Here is a 23419-nt window from a genome sequence, read left to right as displayed (position 1 = left end):
GGGGTCTATATACTACTAGGGGGGCTATATACTACTAGGAGAGTGCAACACGTTTACTAATGATGTTCAGCTCGGACCTTCACCTGACAATAGACCCTGGTAAGTGGACCTTCACTAAAAGTTGTTGAGTACCCCTGCTATATAAGCATGAAACTTCTTCTAAAATAGCCTCAAGATGTTGTGTGCACAGACTATACAGCACAACATAGGTTGCTTTATGACCTGGATTGTGCATTGGAATACACTGCAAAAACTGAATGTGTGTTCTTGCAAAATAAATGACACAAGGAGGTATATTATGGGTCCATAGAATTCTCTAAATACTGTATTTTGATGGCTCAATTGTTCACTGAATGGACTTTTATTTTGTTTCCCAAAGGTAACTCACAATCCAGAAAATGTATTTGATCTGCAGCTATTGGAGCCAGCTGATCTACCCTCCGAAGATCTGGAATCTCTATGGAAGAGCACAGCGTTCCACTTAAAGAAGCTAGTGGATGAAAGAGATGAACAGTCCGATGTAAGAGAAGAGTTCTTTTATTTGATGCTGACTTTAAGAAAGAAACTGTGTATCATTGTACTCCTGTAACTGCTGAGATATAATGAGTTGTTTAGACAATTCAAAAAAAAAAAAAAAAAGATCATATATATTCTCCTACCCCAATGCCTCATAGCTCCTAGTTTGATATCTCCTAATTTTTGCTTGGTAGCCTATCTCCTCCTGTTCATACATGGTCTGTGCAGGAACTTCCCTGCTCAGCCAATTGGCTGCAGCAGTGACCCGCCTTATGGTCCTTTTACACGGAACGATCGAATTTCGAATGATAATCGTACGTGTAAACGCAGCGAATGATCAAACGAGGAGCGAGAAATCGTTCATTTTGATTTTTCAACAAGTTCTCAAATTATCTTTGGTCGTTCGCAAAAAATTTGCAGATCATTCCGTGTAAACATTCTTTCAACGATTTCACCTATGTGTGAGATAGGCTTAAGCGATCGCAAAACGATCGCATTACGATTTTTCCGTACAATGTATCGTTCCGTCTAAACGCTGATCGTTATAAAAAAAAATTGTTTATTAAAAATCGTTAATCGTGCAATCGGGCGAATTATCGCTCCATGTAAAAGTACCATTAGCCCTTGGGACAAGAATGGGCATGCTGGGAAGTTCCATTGCTATATAGAATATAAACCCCTATGGGGTAAATGGTACTTTTTAAAATTGCTATTGTAGGATTGTGGTGGTAGTTTGACACCAGCTAGGGCATGCTGGTAGTTGTAGTTTTGCATTAGTTGGATGGTGAGGTTGCGGGGATTGCTGGTTTATAGGCTATAGATTACCATAGCGCATTAGGTTAGAATTCTCACCTACAGTTATCTACTGTGTTTGCAGCATTTCTACCATCTTCCCGATGGTCCTGGCTACATGTGTACCTTATGGAAACGTTATTAACAACATAGCATACAAGTGTAATCTGTATCTCGCATGTATAGTTAGGAGATAATTGGTCTGTGGCCAAGAAATAGTTAACCAGGATCCAATTGCATGTCTATAGGGGGGATGTCATAAAGCAGCTGTTAATCTGATTCACAGCTTTGTGGCGCTTTGTCCCCTTCTCTGGGATGAATCATTGCATACCGCTGTGTGGAGAAGAGCTATAACCAGAGGTGCTAGTGTTACGGCAATAGGCTGATTATCTTGTCTACTCCCTATTCCGAGCAATGTAACAGGAATATTTACAGGGGGATTGCAAGTATGTCGGAAATTACCAAGTACATTGTAATGCCGTGAATAGTGCACTAGTGGTGGTAACATGTTATACAATGGCAGCTATAGAGGTTAACAGTTATCTAAAGGCCTCTATGTCACATGGTAGGTAGGGGCCTTGTTACACTTTAAGCCAGGGGTAGGGAACCTTGGCTGTCTAGCTGTTGCAAAACTACAACTCTCATCATTCCTGGACAGCCAAAGCTTTAGCTTTGGCTGTCCAGGCATGATGGGAGTTGTAGTTTTGCTACAGCTGGAGAGCCAAGGTTCCCTACCCCTTCATTAAGCACTGGGGCTCAGAAGTTCTACTAAAATCCATATCCACTTTAAGGACTTTGGGGGAGATGGTAAAGTGAAACTGGCTCAGTTGCCCCTAGCAACCAATCAGATTTCACCTTTCATTCCTCACAGACTCTTTGGAAAATGAAAAGTGGAAGCTGATTGGTTGCTAGGGGCAACTGGGCCAGTTTCACTTTACACCATGTTAAATCTCCCCCTGTAAGTCTATTTTTCCTCGACTTTAGTAATAATTTGGCTTCACTAGTAAACGTTACACTTCACCGCTGAGAGAAATTTCTAATATTTCAATGTCAATACAATCCTACCTCTGTGTAGTATCCTGTCCAGAATGTTTCCATTCCACACCCTACAAAAACTTTAGCTACGCCCTGAGAGTATACCTTCTCCAGTCCTAAACCTGGCCAAGGTCTACTAAAGTTTCTAAAAACATCTTTTTTAAGAGCACATCTACTTACTGCTGTGTCCTCCCTCATGGTTCTCATAGACAGGAAACACGTAGGAGAATAATTACATGGTTGAAACTAGACGCAGGTCTGTTTAAATGGGCACCGTCATAAAAGATAAATCTTTTCACTTGTCAAAAGTTTCTAATTGGTCAGGATCTGCTGAGACCCCCACAGATCAGGAGAGCGAACCGGGAGAGGTGTGTGGTAGTATATTTTCATGTGACATGCCAATCGTTTTTTATTAAAGGGGTTGTTCACCAAAATGTTTTTTTCTTTCAAATCAACTGGTGCCAGAGATTTGCAATTTACTTTTTCAATCTCAAGTATTCCAGTACTTATCAGACGCTGTATGTCCCGCAGGAAGTGGTGTATTCTCTCCTGTCTGGAAAGCAGTAGAGGTTTTCTATGGGGATTTGTTACTGCTCTGGACAGTTCCTGTCTCGAACAGAGGTGGCAGCAGAGAGCGCTGTGTCAGACTGGAAAGAATACACCACTTCCTGCAGGACATACAGCAGCTGATAAGTACTGGAAGATAAGTACTGGTAAATTACAAGTCTCTGGCACTTTCTGATACCAGTTGATTTGAAAGAAAAAAAACATTTGGTGAACAACCCCTTTAATTACCAGTAAGGTTAAAAGCGGACCTGTCATTAAAAATAACATTTGGCATGTCATCAGGCATGTTAAGTTATTGATCGCAGTGGGTCTCACTGCTATGACCCATGACCATCAGGAGCTATAGCTGGCTGCTCGCTAATTTCAACAGTTTGGCCTCACAGCCTATAACTGGAATTAGCCAGTGGCAGTGAAGTGGATTGCACGCATGTGGTCTGTCTTTATCTTCTGATCACAGCCGATCCCCACTACTATCAATAACTTTTGACATACCTGCCATATTATATGTTGACACTAATGGGCAGATTTATCAATGTGTGCCATGCAATACATAAAATGCAAAAACAGACTTTAGCCTTTTCTGCAGCCTACACCAGGCGTAAGCCCCACTCACCTGATTTATCATGGTTTATGTAGATTCTGCGCCCGCTGTGGTCCCACCAGATTTACTAAATGGTGTGCGCCTCTTAGTAAATCTGTTCACACAATTGGGGGCCAGTCTTTATATATCTCTACCTATATATATGTGTGTGTATGTATGTATATATATATATATATATATATATATATATATATATATATGTATATATATAAATATACATACATGCATATATACATGTTGGGGAATCATAATTTATCCTGTAGATGAACCCACTTTTACAGTGTTATTAGCCGCAGGACTTATTTTCTCACTTTCTTCCAGACAATTATCGAGCTGACAGAAGAGAGAGACTCCCTGCATTTCGCACCTCTGCAGCCATCCGCACAGTCTCCCTCTGGATCCCCGGGCATGAGGCGGACTGAGAGCAGACAACACCTGTCAGTGGAGCTTGCAGAAGCCAAGGCGAAAATAAGGGGGCTGAGGCAGGAGCTGTGAGTATGCGTTGAGCTTGTGGTGGGAATTTTGGCCATACTGCATATTTTTTATTATATAGAATGGCATATTGCCACTTGTGTGGTGCCTGGGAAACAATGGTAATGCACATGATCTTGCACTTTTGAGAATCTGAAACACTGCCTCTATATACAGCAATGACATTTTTTGTTTGTAAGTGACTTTTATTTAAAAGAAATAAAACATGATTTATCAGTTGCATTATGCCCTGGAAGAAGCCATATACAGTGGTATCGTGGTTTAAGAATAACTTGGATTGAGAGCGCTTTGCAAGAAGAGCTCACAGTTTTTCTAAACTTGGTTTAAGAGCATTGCTTTGGTGTAAGAGCTCCCTGTACTGGGTGGGAGCGCGAGTGGGGGAGGAGCATGGTCTGCATAGCGCGGTCTACAGCACTGTACTCTGACTCAGGAAGTCTCCATCACCTTCCAAATCATAGCAGATCCACTTCAGGCTGGGGCTTACATCAGGGGACAGGACTGTGGAGGTAATCTCTTCATAGCTGTAACCCCTCTCTCTCCAGACAGAGATTGCTGCTATATTGTGCTCTCCCTATACCCTGCTCCCTGCAGTCTCTGTCAGCCCTCTTGTTTCCCATTCTCTCTATTCCTGTTATAATGTGCCTGCACTTACACTCCACTATACACACTGCTGCTATAATTCCCCCTCTGGAGTACCCCTTTAAATGATGTTCATGTATTGAAAGATGCATCTTATACCTTTGAGCAGTAAGTATCTCAGGCATGTCCAGTGCTTTGACAGGTGGCATATTTATGGTGTTATTGTTTCTAGGGAAGATAAGCTCTGTCATTAAAGAGGAACGATCAGCAGGTTAGACAAAAACTCAAGGACATACAGTAAAGGCCCCAAGCACTGTATTAGGCTCTGTGTGTGACACCTTAAGTGTATAATACAAAACGTCCCTATATACCCGCCTAAAATTAACCCCATAAGTGCTGTATCTTATTCAATACTTCCATTTAATTGTGGTTGTCTACAACAACATGTAGACATGAGCAAGGGTGGCTGCGAAGAGCTCAATAAGTAGAGCTGAGGCCCTTTCTCTTATTCCACTCTTCTCCACCCTCCCTGTAAATTTTGCACACAGCTGCACTTGGGAAATTAGCCTGAAGATTGCAGTTATTATGTTGATTGACACTTAATAGATAGCCTAAACATTTAACGCCAATGTGCTCTCGTAATTTGGTGCAGGCCTTCATAGTCTGGAGATAAAAACCTGTAATTAGACATGTAAACGAAGGATGGATTTTTTTTTTGTCTTCGCTTTGAAAATCTCACCCTTTCTGGTTTGTGAGTTTCTGCACCAACCCTGTTTTTTTGCTGTGCGGCAGCTTCCTTCTCCTGCGCTGAAGGAGTTACATTCATGCAATCAGCCCCCCACTGTTCTCCTGAGAAGGGAATATTAAATATAATGGCCTTGTTTGTTCTGCAGAAGTCAAAAAATGTATTCATTTTACTGCATGCCTGCTCGTCTTGACCTTGATCAGCCCTGGATGTTGTTTTTGTTCTTTGTTTTTGTTATTAGTTACATTTCGGCTGATTTCTTTTGTCCTCTGTAACCGATTATACAGTGTTCGTTCCCTTTTCTAGTGTAAAGCTGTGGGGTGAAGGAGCTGGTTTATGGACTGAAAAGCAATTTATCATGGCAACGCCCCTTCTTAAAGTACCCTCATTATAGTCTTATTTTATGTCTTAGGATATACTCACGCATTGTTTTCTTTTTAAAATGTTTGGGAATTTTGCAACATTTTTTCATTTCAACGCCTGTGCTTATTTGCCCTCGTGATGCACCCTATGCCATGTCCTGATGATGTCCTCAACACACTGCAGCCAATCATTGAGGCAGCAGTGTACTCAGAACAGCATCCGCAGAGCAGGGAGAGTGCGCCATGAGAGTATGTAAACAGTGAGACCAGTGGTGGATTCGAGTGCCGCCACTGGACCAGGGTGAGGTCAGTATTTCTTTTTTTTCCATAAGGACTTATCAGGCTGTAGGTAATATGAATCTAGTAATAAGTGAATGCGATTTGGTACTCTACAAACATCCAGAGGGTAGGATATATATATATATATATATATATATATATATATATATCTATATCACATTTATTAAAATTATATATATAGTAGAAATCATTAGTTTACATAAACCTTAGCCACATTCACAAATTAGCTATGTTTCTACAACTTTTTTTTAGGTAAAAAAAATAACTGTGTTTTATGACTGCCATTTATTATTGAACATGATCATTGATGTTCGTTATTATATAAAAAAGGCAGTTTCTTTCACAGGGTCTCTTCACACTGAGTATAAGTGGCGGAATTCCGCAGAGAGTCCCTGCGGTAGATTCCACTCGGAATCCTGCCTGCTTCAGTATGTCAATGCGATGCCTTGTGCGTCTCCGCTCAAAGAATTGACATGTCAATTCTTTGAGCGGAGGCACACGAGGCATTGCATTAACACACTGAGACAGGCAGGATTCTGAGCAAAGTCTACGGCGGGGGCTCTCTGCGGAATTCCGCCACTTTTACTCAGTGTGAAGCTACCCAAACATGGGAATATGGCCAAACCCCCCCCCCCCCCCCCTCAATTCCTGACATTTAATCTTAGTACGCATTCTCTCTCTAAGGTCATGTGAAATGTGAAAATAATACAGGAGAGAATGACTTATATTAGCTTTAATTTTTTTTCATCATATTCCCAGTCATTAGTTTATATACCCAAGGTTAGTATAGTATTTGGTAGCATTGCCTCTTCATTTCTTTAACATGGGTCACACAATCCGGCTTCAACAAGCTTCTCACAATAAGAATTTTGGCCCAATTCTTCCAGATAGACCTGGTGTAACGTAATCAGACGTGTAGGCTTTCTAGCTCGCATATACTTTAAATGGGATTGAGGTCAGCTACGTTGTGTTCTTGTGGACTGCCAACTACATAGCTGTCCCCATAGAAAAGCTATATAGGCTCCATTTTATCTGATACTATTCTCCGCCATAAGGCATTAAATAAGGGATTGGGGGGGAGGGGGTTGCAATTTGCCTAAATCCAACAGAAAACATTGTGTATGCTGCCATATGTACTTGGGGGTATTCAGAATGCACTATTACAGCTCTGTACAAAACATATGTATGCTTCTATATGTGAATGAAAAGACATCATGATGGGTCATTATATCCAGAGGATGCAGTGACCTAGGCTGCTTCCTGTCTATTGGCTTGTCCTGGCTCTGCTAGAGTTAATGACTTATTTCAAAAACCTCAGTGAAATCTGATAAAATTCAGATTATACAAAAAAATTAATAAATAAATAACGCTACAAAAGCTTGACAGCAATCAGATTGCAGATGGAACATGCTGAATATTCATGTGAGTTTCTGTGAAAAAAAGCTCCGAACAGCATAAAGCCCCACTGATGTCATCTGTGTGTCTTAGGCCCAAAGTGTATAACGGCAATAACATTTTTGTTTATAAACTCTGGGTGGTTAAAAAATTGCATACTCACCAGCCAGGATCCCTCTGCTCCTTATGTCGCCTCACATGTCGATCCTGCAGGATAAGCCTGCTCTGCCAATCACTGGGTAAGGTAGATCACCGCTGTGGCCTATGGCTAAGCGGGCATTTCCTGCAGGGTTGGTTACCACATTAGATGAAGTGGGACCTGATGCCATTGAAAAGCGGCTGCTGGGGATTGGGGAAGGTGAGTATGCATTGTGTTTTTTTTCTTCTTTTTTTTTCTAAGCAATATAAAAATAAATCAATAAATACATTTTATTGCTAGAATAACCCTTTAACTACTCTGCTGTTAAGGTGAAACTGGGTTTGGTTATAAAGTATGAATTTTAATAGAAAGCTGTATACTACATTTACTCACTCTGTGTTAATTGACAGACTTGCAGTTAACACCTAGGCGAAAATAATTTTCTGTGTTACTGTTTGCCAACAAATTGTCATTTATTACTACTATAAAATCTGCTTGGTTAGTGTCCCGGGAGGCCTGCGATTGTCTGCCACTGCTTTCTAGAGGTATTGATTGCCAGAAATACTGCTGAGACAGCTCAGCTTTGTACAGTAAATAGACTGTGGCTGCCTAAGAACCTTTAGGTTTCCTCTTCTATCATTTCCTTCTTATGCTGAAAGATGTTCATTAGGTAAAATCTATAACCATGAAAACACAGGAAGCTGATTACATTATCAGTATTCATTTTCCCATTATAATATATATTTGTACATTTTAAAAGAATACATTAATAGGTAATATGTCTGCTTGCTCAGGAACTTCCTTCCCACATTTTATACATTGCATTTCGCAGCTCTGATGATGGTATATGTCCAAAGAGCTATTACAACTGATATTGTGGTGCAGCCGTAGACTTTAGATGGGTAGTTCACTAAGAAAATATTTCTTTCAAATCAACTGGTGCCAGAAAGTGCCAGAGATTTGTAATTTACTTCTATTAAAAAATGTTCCAATACTTATCAGCTGCTGTATGTCCTGCAGGAAGTGGTGTATTCTCTGTAGTCTGATACAGTACTCTCTGCTGCCACCTCTGTCTATGTCAGGAAGCAGTAGCAAATCCCCATAGAAAACCTATCCTGCTCTCCAGACTGGAAAGAATACCACTTCCTGCAGGACCTATAGCAGCTGATAAGTACTGGAAGACTTGAGAGTTTTTAATAGAAATTACAAATCTGTCACTTTCTAGCACCAGTTGATTTGAAAGAAATCATTTTTGGGTAAACTATTCCTTTAATAGACCCAATGTAGCCTACTAGTGTTTGTCTATTGAAGTCTATGGGCATGTTAGCATAAGGCTGCGTTCACACTATGTATATTTTAGTCAGTATATGTATATTTCAGTCTGTATATTTCAGTCAGTATTGCAACCAAAACCAGGAGTGGATGGCTGCCATTTAATGGCAAATATTCGCTGTTATTTTAGAACAATGGTTGTTATATAGAAATAATGGAAGTTATTTACTGTTATATGGCGGCCATCCACTCAGTTTCACCATTGTGTGAACAGATCCTTTCTGTGTTTTTAATCCACTCCTGGTTTTGGTTGCAATACTGACTGAAATATATTGACTGAAATATACGTAGTGTGAACCCAGCCTAAACATACATAGCACTACCTGAAATATAAGACGAGTGCAGGCACAGTGTGAACACAGAGATCACATCTAGTAGATACGTTAAATAGTAAGTGCAGTTCGGCTAATAAACTCAATCTTTTACTTATTTCAAGGGAAGAAAAGACAGAACAATTCCTGGATGTCAAGCAAGAAGTCGCACAACTGGAAGCTGAGCTCAAAAGATTGCAGCAAGAGGTCAGGGCTTGATATCTGTTTGTAATACGTTTTTATATGATGGGAGAGACTTTTATAAAACCCATATTACCCATGTGGCTGATGTGTTTGCTGCTGGGGGGGGGGGTTGTTATGTGCCAACAATCCTGGGTTTTTATACAAGGCTAGGGCACCTATCTGAATATCTCCTCTTGTCAAGGAAAGCCCAGCTACTTATAGTGTCCCTGTCATTAGAACTTTCAAAATCTAAATCAACAGTAGATGTTAAATAAAGCAAGTTTGCAATATACATCTATTGTTTTTGTTGTTGTTATCATGCTGTGAAAACAAAGCTGTACTTACCAGAAATCCAGGTACAGTCTCCTGAAGGCAGATTTTCTGGTTGAAAAAAACAGACTAAACACAAAAATTCCAGCCAGTACAGAGAGTCCCCGCTCAATGTGTCCATCAATCACATGACTGCCTTCTCTTTGTGAGTGCTCAGATGGCCTGGGATACACAGGACTTCCTGTTTTCTAACTGTTTCCTGTTTTTTGAGAAAAAAAAAGTCAGAAAACAGGAAGTGCCATGTTTTCCATGATAACTAAAAAAAAAAAAATGAATGTAAATTACAAACTTGCTTTATATCACATCTACTGTTGATTTGGATTTTGAAAGTTATAACGACAGTGACACTTTAACACACTAAAGATTGCTTACAATCCGTAACTCTGAAGACAAGAGCAGATCAAGGACCTTTTTTTCTACTATTCGTTACAAAATAAAGGCTGAATGACGTTAATGTAGAAAAGACAAAAATTAGCAGAAAATACAAAAATCAGAACAAGGAGAACAATTCACCCACCTAATAGGAAATGAGGCCACCGCTGTGAGACTAAGGAAGACACATCAAGGTATTCATTACAATGTCAAGTCATTAAAACTCTCGATTAGTAAGACCAAAAGTGAAGATAAAAGAAGTGAAGCAGAAACCCCAGGCCTTTTCACAAATCCAATTGGTGTCATTACATCATCTGGCCTCCTAATTAGAATAAAATTATCCTGTAGATAATTGTCTCATGAACATGCTACTTGGAGACTGGCAATAATACTTGTACTTGGTGTTATACTTGGGAACATTGTTATATTTAGGAAATATATATTTGCCCATTTTACCTCTTTTAAAAGGCTTTCCGGGCAAATATGATCAATTACTGATCGGCAGGGTGCCCGACACCTGACAGCCCTGCTCACCAATTGTCCGGCATAGTAGCCAGAGTATCCACACTACAGAGTAAACAAGGACTGGTTACTGTAGCTCAGTTTCCCCTCCTCTACAATGTGGTCATCTGTGAATACCTAATAATTATATCATCCATCACATACATGTTTTTCACCACAAAAACACTAGGGCACCAAGGGCAACATCTGCAAAGAGTTTGTATGTTCTTGCTGCGTGGGTTTTCTCCGGGTACTCCGGTTTCCTCCCACACCCAATACATAAAGATAGGCAAATTTAGATTGTGAGCCATAATGAGAACAGAGACCAAAACTGTAATGTAAAGTGCTGTGGAATCAGTTGGCAGTATACAACTAGAATCCGCGCTGAATGAAGCAGTTGGTCGGTATTCATTCTTTATGGAGCCATCAGAGATAGCAAAGCATGTACTTATTTGCCTCTGACTATGACAACTTCTCCCAGCCATGACTCGACTTTGCGTACAGATCCTCATCCAGTTACTTCCCTTGTTGCCCCCTGATAATACACAATATTAATTCCCCATTTGTGTCTTACTGTAAAAATTCCCTTTTTTGTGCTGCCACAATTATTGAAACCCCTTTGTGTCCACCACAAAGTAAGAATCGCCACCACACTTTGTTTCTTCGCTAATTATGCCCCCTTTGTTTAACACTCTGTGATAATACCCTTCCATGCCCCCTTTATGCCCACTTAAAGTAATAATATGACCTTTGTACATCACAACATAGTACTACTTGCGCAATGCCTCAAAAAATGTTTAGGGTCCCCAGTCAGTCCCTCCATTGTAGAAATAGAAACACTTTGCAAATCTGCTAATATACCTATATGACAGCAATGAGAGCGTGCTGTTTGTGAGGATAGTACTGCCGACAAAGCTCTCCATGTCCTTCTCCATGATTGGCTGGGTGCCTGTTCAGTATAATGATGTAAATACCCCGTTCCATTGTCTGATCAGATATTATTACGATTGAGGAAATCTACAAATTCAGGAACTTTTTATCTTGATGTTTTTTGTACCTTCCACCCATAGAACATGAAACTGCTGGCTGATGCTAGATCTGCTCGACTCTATAGAGATGAGCTGGATGCACTCAGGGAAAAAGCAATCCGAGTTGACAAGCTCGAAAGTGAAGTGAGCCGATACAAAGAGCGCTTACATGACATTGAGTTTTACAAGGCCAGGGTAGAGGTAAGTGCGTAATACATTCAATCAAGTCCCAGATCCATGCTGTTATTGAGTTAGTATTCACTGTAAAAAAAAATTAGATCTAGTAATAGGAATCATTGTGAATAGCTTCGGCTCATAGTGTGAGGTCTATGATTTTTGCATATGCTGTAATAAGGCATATAAAAAGAGGTTGTCTCACAAATGGCCAGGTGCCATGCTAGTTACTTCACATACTATGGCTATAGTTACCCCAAGGAAGTATTAATCTTCAGAAGTCAGAATTAAAGATTTTAGCTTAAAGCAAACAGAGTAAATTCTAAAACATAAAATAAAGCCAATTTAGTTTTGGAGGGGCCTTAGCTAAATCCCTGCCCATGTGTCACATTTATTGAGCGGCATGCACCTCTTAATAAATTTGGCGAATCTGAGGTTGCCATGCCGAGTCTTAGGAATCTACAATATTTACTATGTTTTATGCCTGCTTGGTTAATTGGGAGCAGGAGCAGGCCATGCCCCTCTCTACCTTTCTCCCCCGATCAGACAAGATCCTCCTGTCATGTCTTTGGGTCCCCCGCTGGACACTTTGGTCGCTACTTCCAAGGAGGACTTGTCTGGGCAGTGACGGCCTGCTCAGTCAATTACTGACTCAAGAGGGACAGCGCTGCAACCAGTGAGCCTGTCCCGGAAGTAGCGACGAGAGTGTTCAGCGGGGGCCTGAAAAGTCAAAGGAGGACCCCCTGGAAAAGCATGGAAGGTGAGAATAGCCAGTTTATTATTTTCTCTGCAACTCGAGCAATATCTAAAAAATATGAATGCCCACACTACCCCTTTAAGTTCAGGGATGACCGGCAATTGGGGTATAGAAATGTTTCTAGCATATGCATATAAAGAACCACTATCTGAGAGCCACTAAAATCCGCAGCTCCTGCTTTAGTGGACATGGCCCACTCATGTATTACATTGATGGCTATTCATTTGAATGGCTACCATGTAATACTACACTCCTACATGAATGATGGCAGCAATACCCCTTCTGTAAAAAGATTATTTCTGGAGGGTTTCAGAAGCCAGACCTATAAAGATCAGCTGGTCTCTCGGCTCCCTTTATTACACAAGGAGTGGTTTTTGCAATACAACATTTCTTTTTTGCATTTTCATTAAACAAGACACAGTAATCACTGAACTCAAGGAGATCAGTGGAATGTGAAAAAAATCCAATGAAGTACTCAATCAAGAGTCTCCACTGATGCCCCCCAAAATTTAAATATGTAAAACAAGAGTCTGCCTCGTTTGCGAGTCTCAAAACACAGGATAGCCAGATATCTCTAGTTTTGCAATTTCATTGTTGTGCCCTAAAAAAGGATCTTAACTATTTGGAACATTTTAGGAATTAAAGGAAGACAATCAGGTACTTCTGGAAACAAAGAACATGTTGGAAGACCAGTTGGAAGGAGCTCGAGGCCGCTCAGATAAACTACACGAGCTGGAGAAAGAGAATATACAGTTGAAGGCTAGGTTCCATGACTTGGAGATGGTAAGATGTCTTATTAATAATGAGTCCATTTGCAGCCTTTGGATAGTGTGATTTCCTATGGTTGTTAGTTTCTTTTAAAAATCATACAGTAATTAGAGGTCCAGGATCAAGAATGTTGAATTTCAACACCCGTTCCTTTTTTGATGGATTTTGATGGAAGCTTTATACTATCTCCCCACTGAACAGTTACACTTGGCTGAGTGGTGCATGTGTATGGAGGCTACCTAGCTAGCTATATTACCTTTATTTAAGCTTTGTGTGTGTCTAGATGATTGAAATACATCATTTAACTACACCCCTCGCTCTCTTGGTTTGACTGACAGATAGGGCCCAGTTTCCAGTGCCAAGCCCTGTCTTAATCTCACATACGTGCCACGCATGCTGGAAGCTGAGCCCTGTCTATGAATTAAGGCAGTTCGGTGTACTTCAGGGGCTTGGAATCACCTCTTAGACAGTCGAGACTATTGGAAAAAGGTGTTATATACGTTTTTTTTAGCCATTTGAAAGCATGAACAGCTAAAATAAAGTTAACCTATGTATTGTTACAGTACTAGCTAGATAACCCTGTAAGAAGTTCTTAGCATATTTTTTACTAACCGATTCCCGTTAACATTTATTGCAGGTTATCAGTAGTTAGCATTGTTGCCTTAAAGCACACTGTTGTATGTTCCTCCCTTCCTGTTATTTGAGTTTCCTCTGGGCACTCCATTTCTTTCCCACACTCCAAAATAAAAAAATATATACAGTATATACTATTAAAGAGATTGACATAGTGTGGGGTGAGATAAGGAATTATATTGTGTCGCCCTGGGGACAGGGACTGATGTGAACAGTGACTGTACAGTGATGTGGATTAAGAAGGTAAGCAATATAAATGTGGCAATAATATATGAGCCTTGGGCCATATACGATTCTACTGTATCAGTGTACCAGAAACAAGGGACATAAGTGACAGCCTGACAAATTACAAGATATATTAGGCAGTGTGGTCAGACGCCCACAGCTGGTACACTTATCAAATAGTAATATGTCTTCTAAGCGGTGGGATTGTTATTGATGCTACTTCTCTACCCACTCCTAGAGTCATTACATTGGATCCTTTTTTACCTTCTATCTGATTTAGAGAAATTTTTCTGCTTTTAGGTCAAAGGTTGTAAAGGGAGTCATGACGGGTATACCAACATGATCACATTATGCTAGCTGATGTGTCTTCTTGTTATTCTCCACAGTTTTACTCTTCATTTTTAGACAATTGTTTGTATATTAGGATCAATTGGGTTAGTATATTAGGATCAGTATTTACCACCACCTGTCTTTTATACAGTATTCACCCTCGTTTCTTGAGTAACGTATATAACTACTGTATGTATCCTCAGGAGCGAGACATGGACAGGAAAAGGATTGAGGAACTAATGGAGGAAAACATGAGCTTGGAAATGGCTCAGAAGCAAAGCATGGATGAATCCTTACATCTCGGCTGGGAACTGGAACAGCTGTCCAAAACCAGTGATCTCCCTGAAAGTAGGAGGCCAGTCTATCTGTACTTATATTATTTCTGCATAGAGGGAAAGTCCACAGTAGCTACTCTCGGCCCACTGGCCTTGTGTGACAAATCTCTCCCTGTGGGTCTATAGGGAGAGATGTGTTACTCCAGGCTGGCGGGGCAAGAGCATCTATGTTGGCTGCTTTAAAGACTAGTTAACCTGTTCCCAGTGGCTTTTAAACTTAGGTCGGTTCACACTACGTTTTTCTAATCCATTTTTTTTTCATTCGTTTTTTTTCCGCAAAAAACAGATGCATTTGTGTGCATCCATTTTGATCTATTTTTCCCATTGACTTCCATTATAAAAAAAAATCGGATCAAAACGGATGTTTTTTTTTTTAACATACACAAAAACGTCTGCCTCATTTTTGTGTCTGTTAAAAAAAAAAATGGATCCATTTTGATCCATTTTTTTTTATATTGGAACACAAATGCATCCATTTTTCATCCATTTTTTTCAATAAAAATGTAATTAATTGTAAGGAAAGATTTACAAAGATCGGCGTACAAGTACGCCGATCTTATATTAGGCCCCTCCCTCTTTTCTCCGGCAGGATTCACTAAGAGGCGTACGCCCGGCCGGAAATCATGAGCCCACACCTCTTCCCGACTTATCACCCCCCCCCCCAAAGCTCCGTCAGCCCGCTCATCAGGCGAGCGGGGCGTACGGGAGGAGTATGCCAGGGAGAAGGGGCGAATTTGCACCTTCTCACTGGCATACTCCTCAGGCGTAAGCTTCGTAAATCTCCCCTTAACTGTTGACCAAACAATCGGTTGACCATCAGATATCTCTCTCATCCTTCTCATACACATGAACATTTGGCACAGCCTAATGTTCATGTGTTCTCTATGAGGAGGAGTAAACCACAGTCAAAGGGCTTTATCCCTCCATGAACAAAGGGTCATCAGGGAAAACCTATCACAGCTGACTCCTATCCCTAACTACATCATCATCTGTTGGCCAACTTTAGTATAACATATACGGGGAGATTTAAGATTTCTCTGAAACCTATTTCAAAGTGAATCATGGATCGATGTATTACCAAACCTAGACTCCCAAGCAGACAAGTGACAAATGGAAAAAACTGATTTTTTACACAAATAAATGTTAGGTCGGCACATTAAGTAGAAAGCATAAAAGACTGGTGGGGGGGCTATTTATGAGAACCACGCCAAAGAGGGGCTACCTACCAGTCCCTATTTTCTTCAGGTAGACAGAATTTGCATCTATTCTCTATTAATATGGATAGGAGATACTGAAAATCTACAGAGAGCCCAAATGCATTTTCCCTTGTAACCTTAACTTGTCTGCAGGGTTGATTTCTGATAGAGGACCTTGGGTTACACCATGTTTACTTGTATAATGAGATTATGTGCAGACGCAGCTACTCATAAGGTTACATTGCTATGGGGCCCAAATCATAGACTAGATATAGACTATTCATGCCCAAGGCAGTTTCTTGTTATCTCCTCCCCACCACCATGTCCAGGGTCTAGTACCTTAATACTTGCATTAATATACACTATATACTCGCCTATGTGTCTGAAATAGTGTAGAAAAGCTTTAAGTGTGGAAAATCACACCAATCATTTTACACCATCCCGCTGGACTTGTTCTTTTCTCTGGTGAATACAGTATTATGGATTCAATATTCAGCTGTCAGTCATCTCTGCGGTAAAATTTCTCCCTTCTCAGTCTCTAAATGACTGGTTAGATACTAATAATTATATCTATATACTTAAATGATGTGCTTTCTTGGTGGAAGAACCGTTTGTGCCCTTTATTCCTTATAGAATGCTGGCTATAAATAAAATAACATGTAATGCTTGGTTGCACTAATCCCACCAGACAGTCTCTCTGCTTTAGTTAATAAAGTTGGACTACATGTGGGATAACCACCTCTATGATATCCCAAAATATTAAGGCTATGTTCTAACTACGTTTTTTTTGCCCATTTGACGGCTGTCTTTTTGGACGACCGTCAAGTTGAGGCTAAGTTATCTATCCTTGAATTGAGCCATCCTTAATGCTGTATAAGGACAGGTGTTATCTACTTGAGAAGTGTTGCAAAGTGTAGTGTTGCATTATGGTTAGTTTTTGCAGTGTTTTTGCAGTGTTTCTTATATAAACTTAAACAATAAAGCCCAATATAAACCTACTTGCATGATCCTATACCCGCAGTGTAGGTTTTTATATGCACTATGCTTCAATAAATAATGCTTTTGGAACTATTAGATGGTAAGTGCTGCTGCTGTCTTTACTGGTTTGCTTTATAGACTTCCTGGCTGATTTGTGATGTTTTTTTTTTTTTTTACTATGCTTTTATGTTGCCTAGTAAATTTTGATCTTGTGTATAATGATATATGCATCAGACTGTCAATTTTTTAGCCATCTAGGTCAAAAGACCTGAAAACAACAATGGGCCTGATTTACTAAGAGAGTCTGTTTTTCAAGAACCCTACACCTCAGGGTTTTAGCTTCCTAAAGTGACAGATTTATTAAATGTGTCCTATTGCCCTTAAAGTGTCACTGTCTTCATAACTTTCAAAATCTAAATCAACAGTAGATGTGAAATAAAGCAAGTCTGCAATATACATTTATTATTATTTTTGTTGTTATCATGCTGTAAAACAAAGCTGAACTTACCAGAAATCCAGGTCCAGTCTCCTGAAGGCAGATTGTCTGACTTGTGCTGGTTGAAAAGAGTCATGGCTCAATATGTCTGTCAATCACATGACTGCCTTCTTTCTGTGGGCGCTCAGATGGCCTGGGATACACAGGACTTCCTGCTTTCTGACTCTTTGAGAAAAAAAGAGTCAGAAAACAGGAAGTGCTGTGTTTTGCCTGATAACTTAAAAAAAAAAGAATGTAAATTGCAACATTGCTTTACATCACATCTACTGTTGATTTAGATTTTGAAAATTACAACGACCGTGACACTTTAAATCTGGCAGGTTTCGCCACAGTTTTAGAATTGTTCAATAAATAGAAACAAGAAACATACAGGGAAAAACTGTGAATTTGAGGATGGAAACACATTAGTAAATCAGCCGCAATATGTAAAGGAAAATCACCCTCCCTTTCCTTCTTACTACTTTTCTGTGTTTTTTTTACAGCACCACAGAAGTCTCTGGGACACGAAGTAAATGAGCTGACCTCCAGTCGTCTGCTAAAGCTAGAGATGGAAAACCAAACCTTGCTGACTACGGTAGAAGAGTTGAGGAGTGCTATGGGTTCTACAGAAGGTGCTAGTGCCAAATTACTGAAAATGGAAAAAGAAAACCAAAGATTATGCAAAAAGGTACGTTGACAAAATGGGTCAAACATGTATTTTAGCACAAAGATGTCCTTGTTACCAACAGCAACCCAAAAGACTAAAGCTTTAAAAATAGGGGTAAAAATAGTTTTAAGAAAGTTCTACAGATTTGTAATATACTTCTATTTAAAAATCTCCAGTCTTCCAGTACCTATTAGCTGCTGTATGTCCTGCAGGAAGTGCTGTATTCTTTCTTGTCTGACACAGTGCTCTCTGCTGCCATCTCTGTGACACACAGGCACTGTTTAGAGCAGTAAGGAATACCCATAGAAAACCTTAGGGCTTTGGACAGTTCCTGTCATGGACAGAGGTGGCAGAAGAGAGTACTGTGTCAGACTAGAAAGAATACACCACTTCCTGCAGGACACACAGCAGCTGATAAGTACAATGTTGTTAACAGATATGTTGTTAATGAAGCCTTGTCCATATTATCATGTCTATTAAGTAGTGCAGTTTTTCAGGAAGTATTCCATTGATTTATTTCTTACCTGAATTATCTTGCCTAATCAAATTCCACATTGGACATTCCCATGTCCCTCAGTATTAGGTTTTGCACCATGGTGTAACCTATATTAATATTAAGAACGTAAATAACAATAAGGTGACCTTTCCCTTCCTTATAGCTTGAGAAAATAGAAGCTGAACTAAATCACGAGAGACAAACCATCGAGAGCAGCCAACATCTGAGCAATGACCTTATGAAAGAGAAGTCACAGCTGGAGAAGATCATCGAGACTCTGCGTGAGAACTCGGAGAGACAGGTATGGAGACAGGGCACACAAGGCCTTCAATGATTGAATTAGTGAGAAAAAAAAACAATTTACCTTAACCCGACAGATAATGAATCATTCTGTTACTAATGACTATTACTACAATTTTCTTTATACCTTGTAGTGAGATACAGACTTTCATTGCTGAGACTTTCTGCAACCTTTAAAGAAGAAATGGTCACAAGAAATGGTCAAGTTTTTTATTCCGAGGTTGGGGCACTTTGTCCTGTGGGATAAATATTGTTAAAGGGTGCATTCACATGTACAGGATCTGCAGCAGATTTGATGGCCCAAAATTGATTTGCCTCAAATCTGCGCCATCAAATCTACTGCAGATCCTGTACGTGTGAACGCACCCTTAACCCATAGCTGCACCAGGACGTTACTGAACGTCCTCGTGCCGCTATGGGAGTTCAGAGGGGGGTCGTGCGGCGACCCCCCTCTAACCTGCCGCGATCCCGGGTGCCGCATGTAGCTATTAGCGTGCACGGTCCGATCAAAGTTGACAGCTGCTTCTAAATACTTGCTCATCTCAATACCTGGTGGTCTAGTGGGGGGATCGCCCCCCCGTGGTGCGATTGCGGGGGGGCGATCCCCGCATCCATCCCGGGCCGGGGTCTGCACCGTAATGGCGCTGATCCTGGCTCGGCATTCTATTGCTTTCAGCTGCAGCAGCCAAAAGCAATAGAACACCGATCACATGGATTCATGTGAATAACCCTAACCCCAGGGGGCTTCTAGTATATGTGTAAAGTAAAAGAAAAATGTATTTTTAATAACACAAAATCCCCTCCCCTAATAAAAGTCTGAATCACCCCCCTTTCCCCATTTTATAAATAAAAATAAATGAATAAATAAACATGTTTGCTATCGCCGCGTGCGTAATCGCCCGAACTATTAATTAATCACATTCCTGATCTCACACGGTAAACGGCGTAAGCGCCAAAAAATCCCAAAGTGCAAAATTGCGCATTTTTGGTCGCATCAAATCCAGAATAATTGTAATAAAAAGTGATCAAAAAGTCATATATGCGCAGTCAAGGTACCGATAGAAAGATCACATCATGGCGCAAATGACACCTCACACAGCCCCATAGACCAAAGGATAAAAGCGCTATAAGCCTGGGAATGGAGCAATTTTAAGGAACATATATTTTCTTTAAAAGGTTTTAATTTTTTACAAGCCATCAAATCAAATAAAATTTATACATGTTACATATCGTTGTAATCGTAACAACTTAAGGAACATATATAACAAGTCAGTTTTACCCTAGGGCGAACGGAGTAAAAACAACACCCCCCCCCCCCCCAAATAAAAAAAAAAGTTTTTTTTTTCAATTTCACCACACATATAATTTTTTTCTGGTTTCCCGGCACATTTTAGGCAAAAATTACATCTGCCATAGCAAAGTACAATTAGTTGTGCAAAAAATAAGGGCTCATTTGGGTCTCTAGGTGGAAAAATGCAGGCGCTATGGCCTTATATACACGAGGAGGGAAAAACGAAAGTGCAAAAATGAAAACTGGCTGTGTCCCCTAAGGGTTAAAAAGGGTCAGACTTGGCTTAAAAAAATTAAATAAGCATAATTTATTTCATCTATCCCTCTGCCAACCAATGTTCACTGGGTTCCTGCTATTCTGCACCTTTTTAGTACTATTTTGACAGAAAGAAAAGGCCTGCTCACATAAACATTGACCACAGTGGTATCCTGCCTGAGCCAGTTCTTTTATACCATATACTTTTGCCGTCTGTACCAGCAGTCGGCGGGAGGTTCGGACATCAGTATAAGGTGTATGCGGCTCTATTGACCGTCCACTGACAAATGATGTTTGTAACTAAATCACTGCCCGATCCCTTTGTTCTGGAAGAGATAAGTCGCAGCCAGAGCAATCTATCCATAGAGAACAAAGGATTGGTTGGCCATTCTTTTCCTGTGTATCGGGAGGACGGGGGTCGGACAAGAGATAACTGGTGGCTAGGTGAATACTCAGCTGTCAGTTATTGAAGTTGAGATCAGCATTTATCTGGGGAGCATAGCAGCATCAGTGGCCCCTTTTTTAAAAATAAATACCACCAGACAACCCGTGAATGTACCATCAGGTACATCACTTTAAGATTTTTCATCAATAGACTAGCGCTGGCGCGTGAATGCCGGTGCAACAGTCCTTTTTTTCAACCACGGCCTGGTTCCTGCACATAGCACCGGTCTATTCCTGAGCACCTGTACCTGATGGTACATTTGCTTTAAGAAAAGTATTGACTATTAGTTGAGCATTAAATCTTATCATGTATTCAAAACTATAAAAAAAAAAATTAAATTTTAAATTTAGATTTTTTTTCAAATTTAAAAAAATAGATTCTCTGGAAGTTCTTAGTCTCCCCAAAGTCTCATAATAGGTTGTTATAAAAAAAAAAAATGCAACGATGAGCTAGGTCCTTTTTATAATTTCTCTTAATTTTCAATTATGGAATGCACAATTTGTTAAACTATACAGAGACACATTCATGTTATGCTACCCATAAAAATATATGTGTCTATGCTTATTTTATAGAACGTAGAATGCCTATGGTTCCACAATATGGAACTGCAGAGACTCCGTGCGCCACTGTATTGAATCCATGTAACATACTGTACCTCCTAATAAGGGTGGCATTAGATATAGGCATCTAAAAGGTGGTGCCCTGTAGAAGTGCCCATACACTTCATACTAAACTCAACTGAACCAGCCACTGGCACAGGGTGCATGGGAACCTCCCAACTCTCCAGACAGATGATGTGTGTAGACAGAAGGGTAATGGCCCTATTCCACGGGCCGTTTTAGAGGAGCAAACGAGCGCTATTAGCGCTCGTTTGCTCCTCGTTCGCCGCTCGCTGCCGCCGCTATTCAACGCGGCTGCAGCGAGCGGGTGAGTGCGGGAGGGGCGGCGGGGAGCTGCGGGGGGGCTGCTCGGAGGATCGCTGATCGTCCGGGCAGCCCATAGGATATAGCAGCGTCTGCTGCCGATGCTCCTATTCAGCGGAGCGACGGCAGCAGATCGCTGCTATATCAGTCGCTTGTTTTTCAACATGTTGAAAAACAAGCGACTGCAACGATCAGCCGACATGAACGATGTCGGCTGATCGTTGCACTCTATTCCACGGAACGATTATCGTCCGTAGCGGTCGATATCGTCCGAAAATGAACGATAATCGTTCCGTGGAATAGGGCCATTAGTGATCTCGCCACTGATCAGCATTCTGTTTTTGTCTTTCAGATCAAAGGGCTTGAACAAGAAAATGAGCATTTAAACCAAACCATTGCCTCATTGCGACAACGCTCACAGATTGGGGCTGAAGCAAGAATGAAAGACATTGAGAAAGAAAATAAGATTCTTCACGAGTCCATCAAGGAAACAAGTGGTAAATTAAACAAGCTGGAATTTGAAAAGAAGCATTTGAGAAAGGAGCTTGAACACTACAAAGAAAAAGGGGAGAGGGCCGAGGAACTCGAAAAGGAGCTGAACAGAATTGAGAAAGAAAATGAACATTTACAGAAGAAAATAACCAGTTTGAACATTGTTTGTGAAAAGGCAGAATCCTTAGAACAAGAAAATGTAGGTTTAGAAATTGAAAACCGAAAGCTGAAGAAAACATTGGATAGCCTTAAAAATCTCAAGTACCAGATGGAGTCATTGGAGAAGGAGAACAGTCAACTCGAGGGAGAGAACTTGGACCTGCGGAGAATTGTGGAGTCGCTCAAAAGCACAAACATTAAGGTGGCTCAGCTAGAGCTGGAAAACAAGGAACTTGAAAATGAGAAGGAACAGCTAAGGAAAGGTATGGACCTCATGAAAGCGTCTTGTAAGAAGATCGAGCACTTAGAAGTCAGTTACCAAGGGCTAGACACAGAAAACCAAAGGTTACAGAAGGCTCTGGAAAACAGCAATAAAAAAATCCAACAGCTTGAAAATGAACTACAAGACCTAGAGACTGAAAACCATGCATTGCAGAAGAACTTGGAAGAGCTGAAGATATCCAGTAAGAGATTGGAACAGCTAGAAAAGGAGAATAAGCTGCTGGAGCAAGAGACGTGCCAGCTAGAAAAGGACAAAAAACAACTTGAGAAAGAGAATAAAAGGTTGCGTCAACAAGCGGAGATTAAGGACATCACGCTAGAGGAGAACACTGCGAGGATCTCCAATCTGGAGAGGGAAAATAAGTTACTTTCCAAGGAAACAAGTGCATTCAAAGAATCATGTGCTAGGCTTAAAGAACTGGAAATAGACAATAAGGAGCTTGTGAAAAGAGCGACCATTGATAAGAAAACACTAATAACGTTAAGAGAGGTAATCTGATTACAATAGCATTTCTATGCTGTAGATATATTACCTATCAGTACCTTCCTTTCCACCTGTCTTAATGTAGATGTACAACTTCAATAACTCACGGCCAAATGATAGTCCAGCCATCAGTTATCCTTCCCATCCTTCCCCCAGGCCTGCCCATACATAGGA

At 40.5% G+C, this 23419-nt stretch overlaps 1 protein-coding gene across 10 annotated transcripts in view; it reads left to right on the top strand.

The window, feature by feature from the left end:
- The window catches only part of CCDC88A (coiled-coil domain containing 88A), a 149372-nt gene that overhangs the window by 78679 nt on the left and 47274 nt on the right, over positions 1 to 23419 (top strand). For all 10 annotated transcript variants that reach the window (XM_069955194.1, XM_069955193.1, XM_069955192.1 and 7 more), the window contains 9 exons: positions 380 to 520; positions 3833 to 4002; positions 9292 to 9373; positions 11623 to 11781; positions 13148 to 13294; positions 14671 to 14815; positions 17955 to 18139; positions 18778 to 18915; positions 22181 to 23251. In XM_069955194.1, coding sequence (XP_069811295.1) covers positions 380 to 520; positions 3833 to 4002; positions 9292 to 9373; positions 11623 to 11781; positions 13148 to 13294; positions 14671 to 14815; positions 17955 to 18139; positions 18778 to 18915; positions 22181 to 23251 — 2238 coding nt within the window. The remainder of the gene's footprint in view (positions 1 to 379; positions 521 to 3832; positions 4003 to 9291; positions 9374 to 11622; positions 11782 to 13147; positions 13295 to 14670; positions 14816 to 17954; positions 18140 to 18777; positions 18916 to 22180; positions 23252 to 23419) is intronic.

This window comes from Dendropsophus ebraccatus, chromosome 15 (assembly GCF_027789765.1).
Source record: "Dendropsophus ebraccatus isolate aDenEbr1 chromosome 15, aDenEbr1.pat, whole genome shotgun sequence".
In the NCBI taxonomy this organism is placed as follows: Eukaryota; Metazoa; Chordata; class Amphibia; order Anura; family Hylidae; genus Dendropsophus; species Dendropsophus ebraccatus.
The sequence above is the reverse complement of the archived record's forward strand: the minus strand, read 5'-3'. Positions and strand labels throughout refer to the sequence as shown.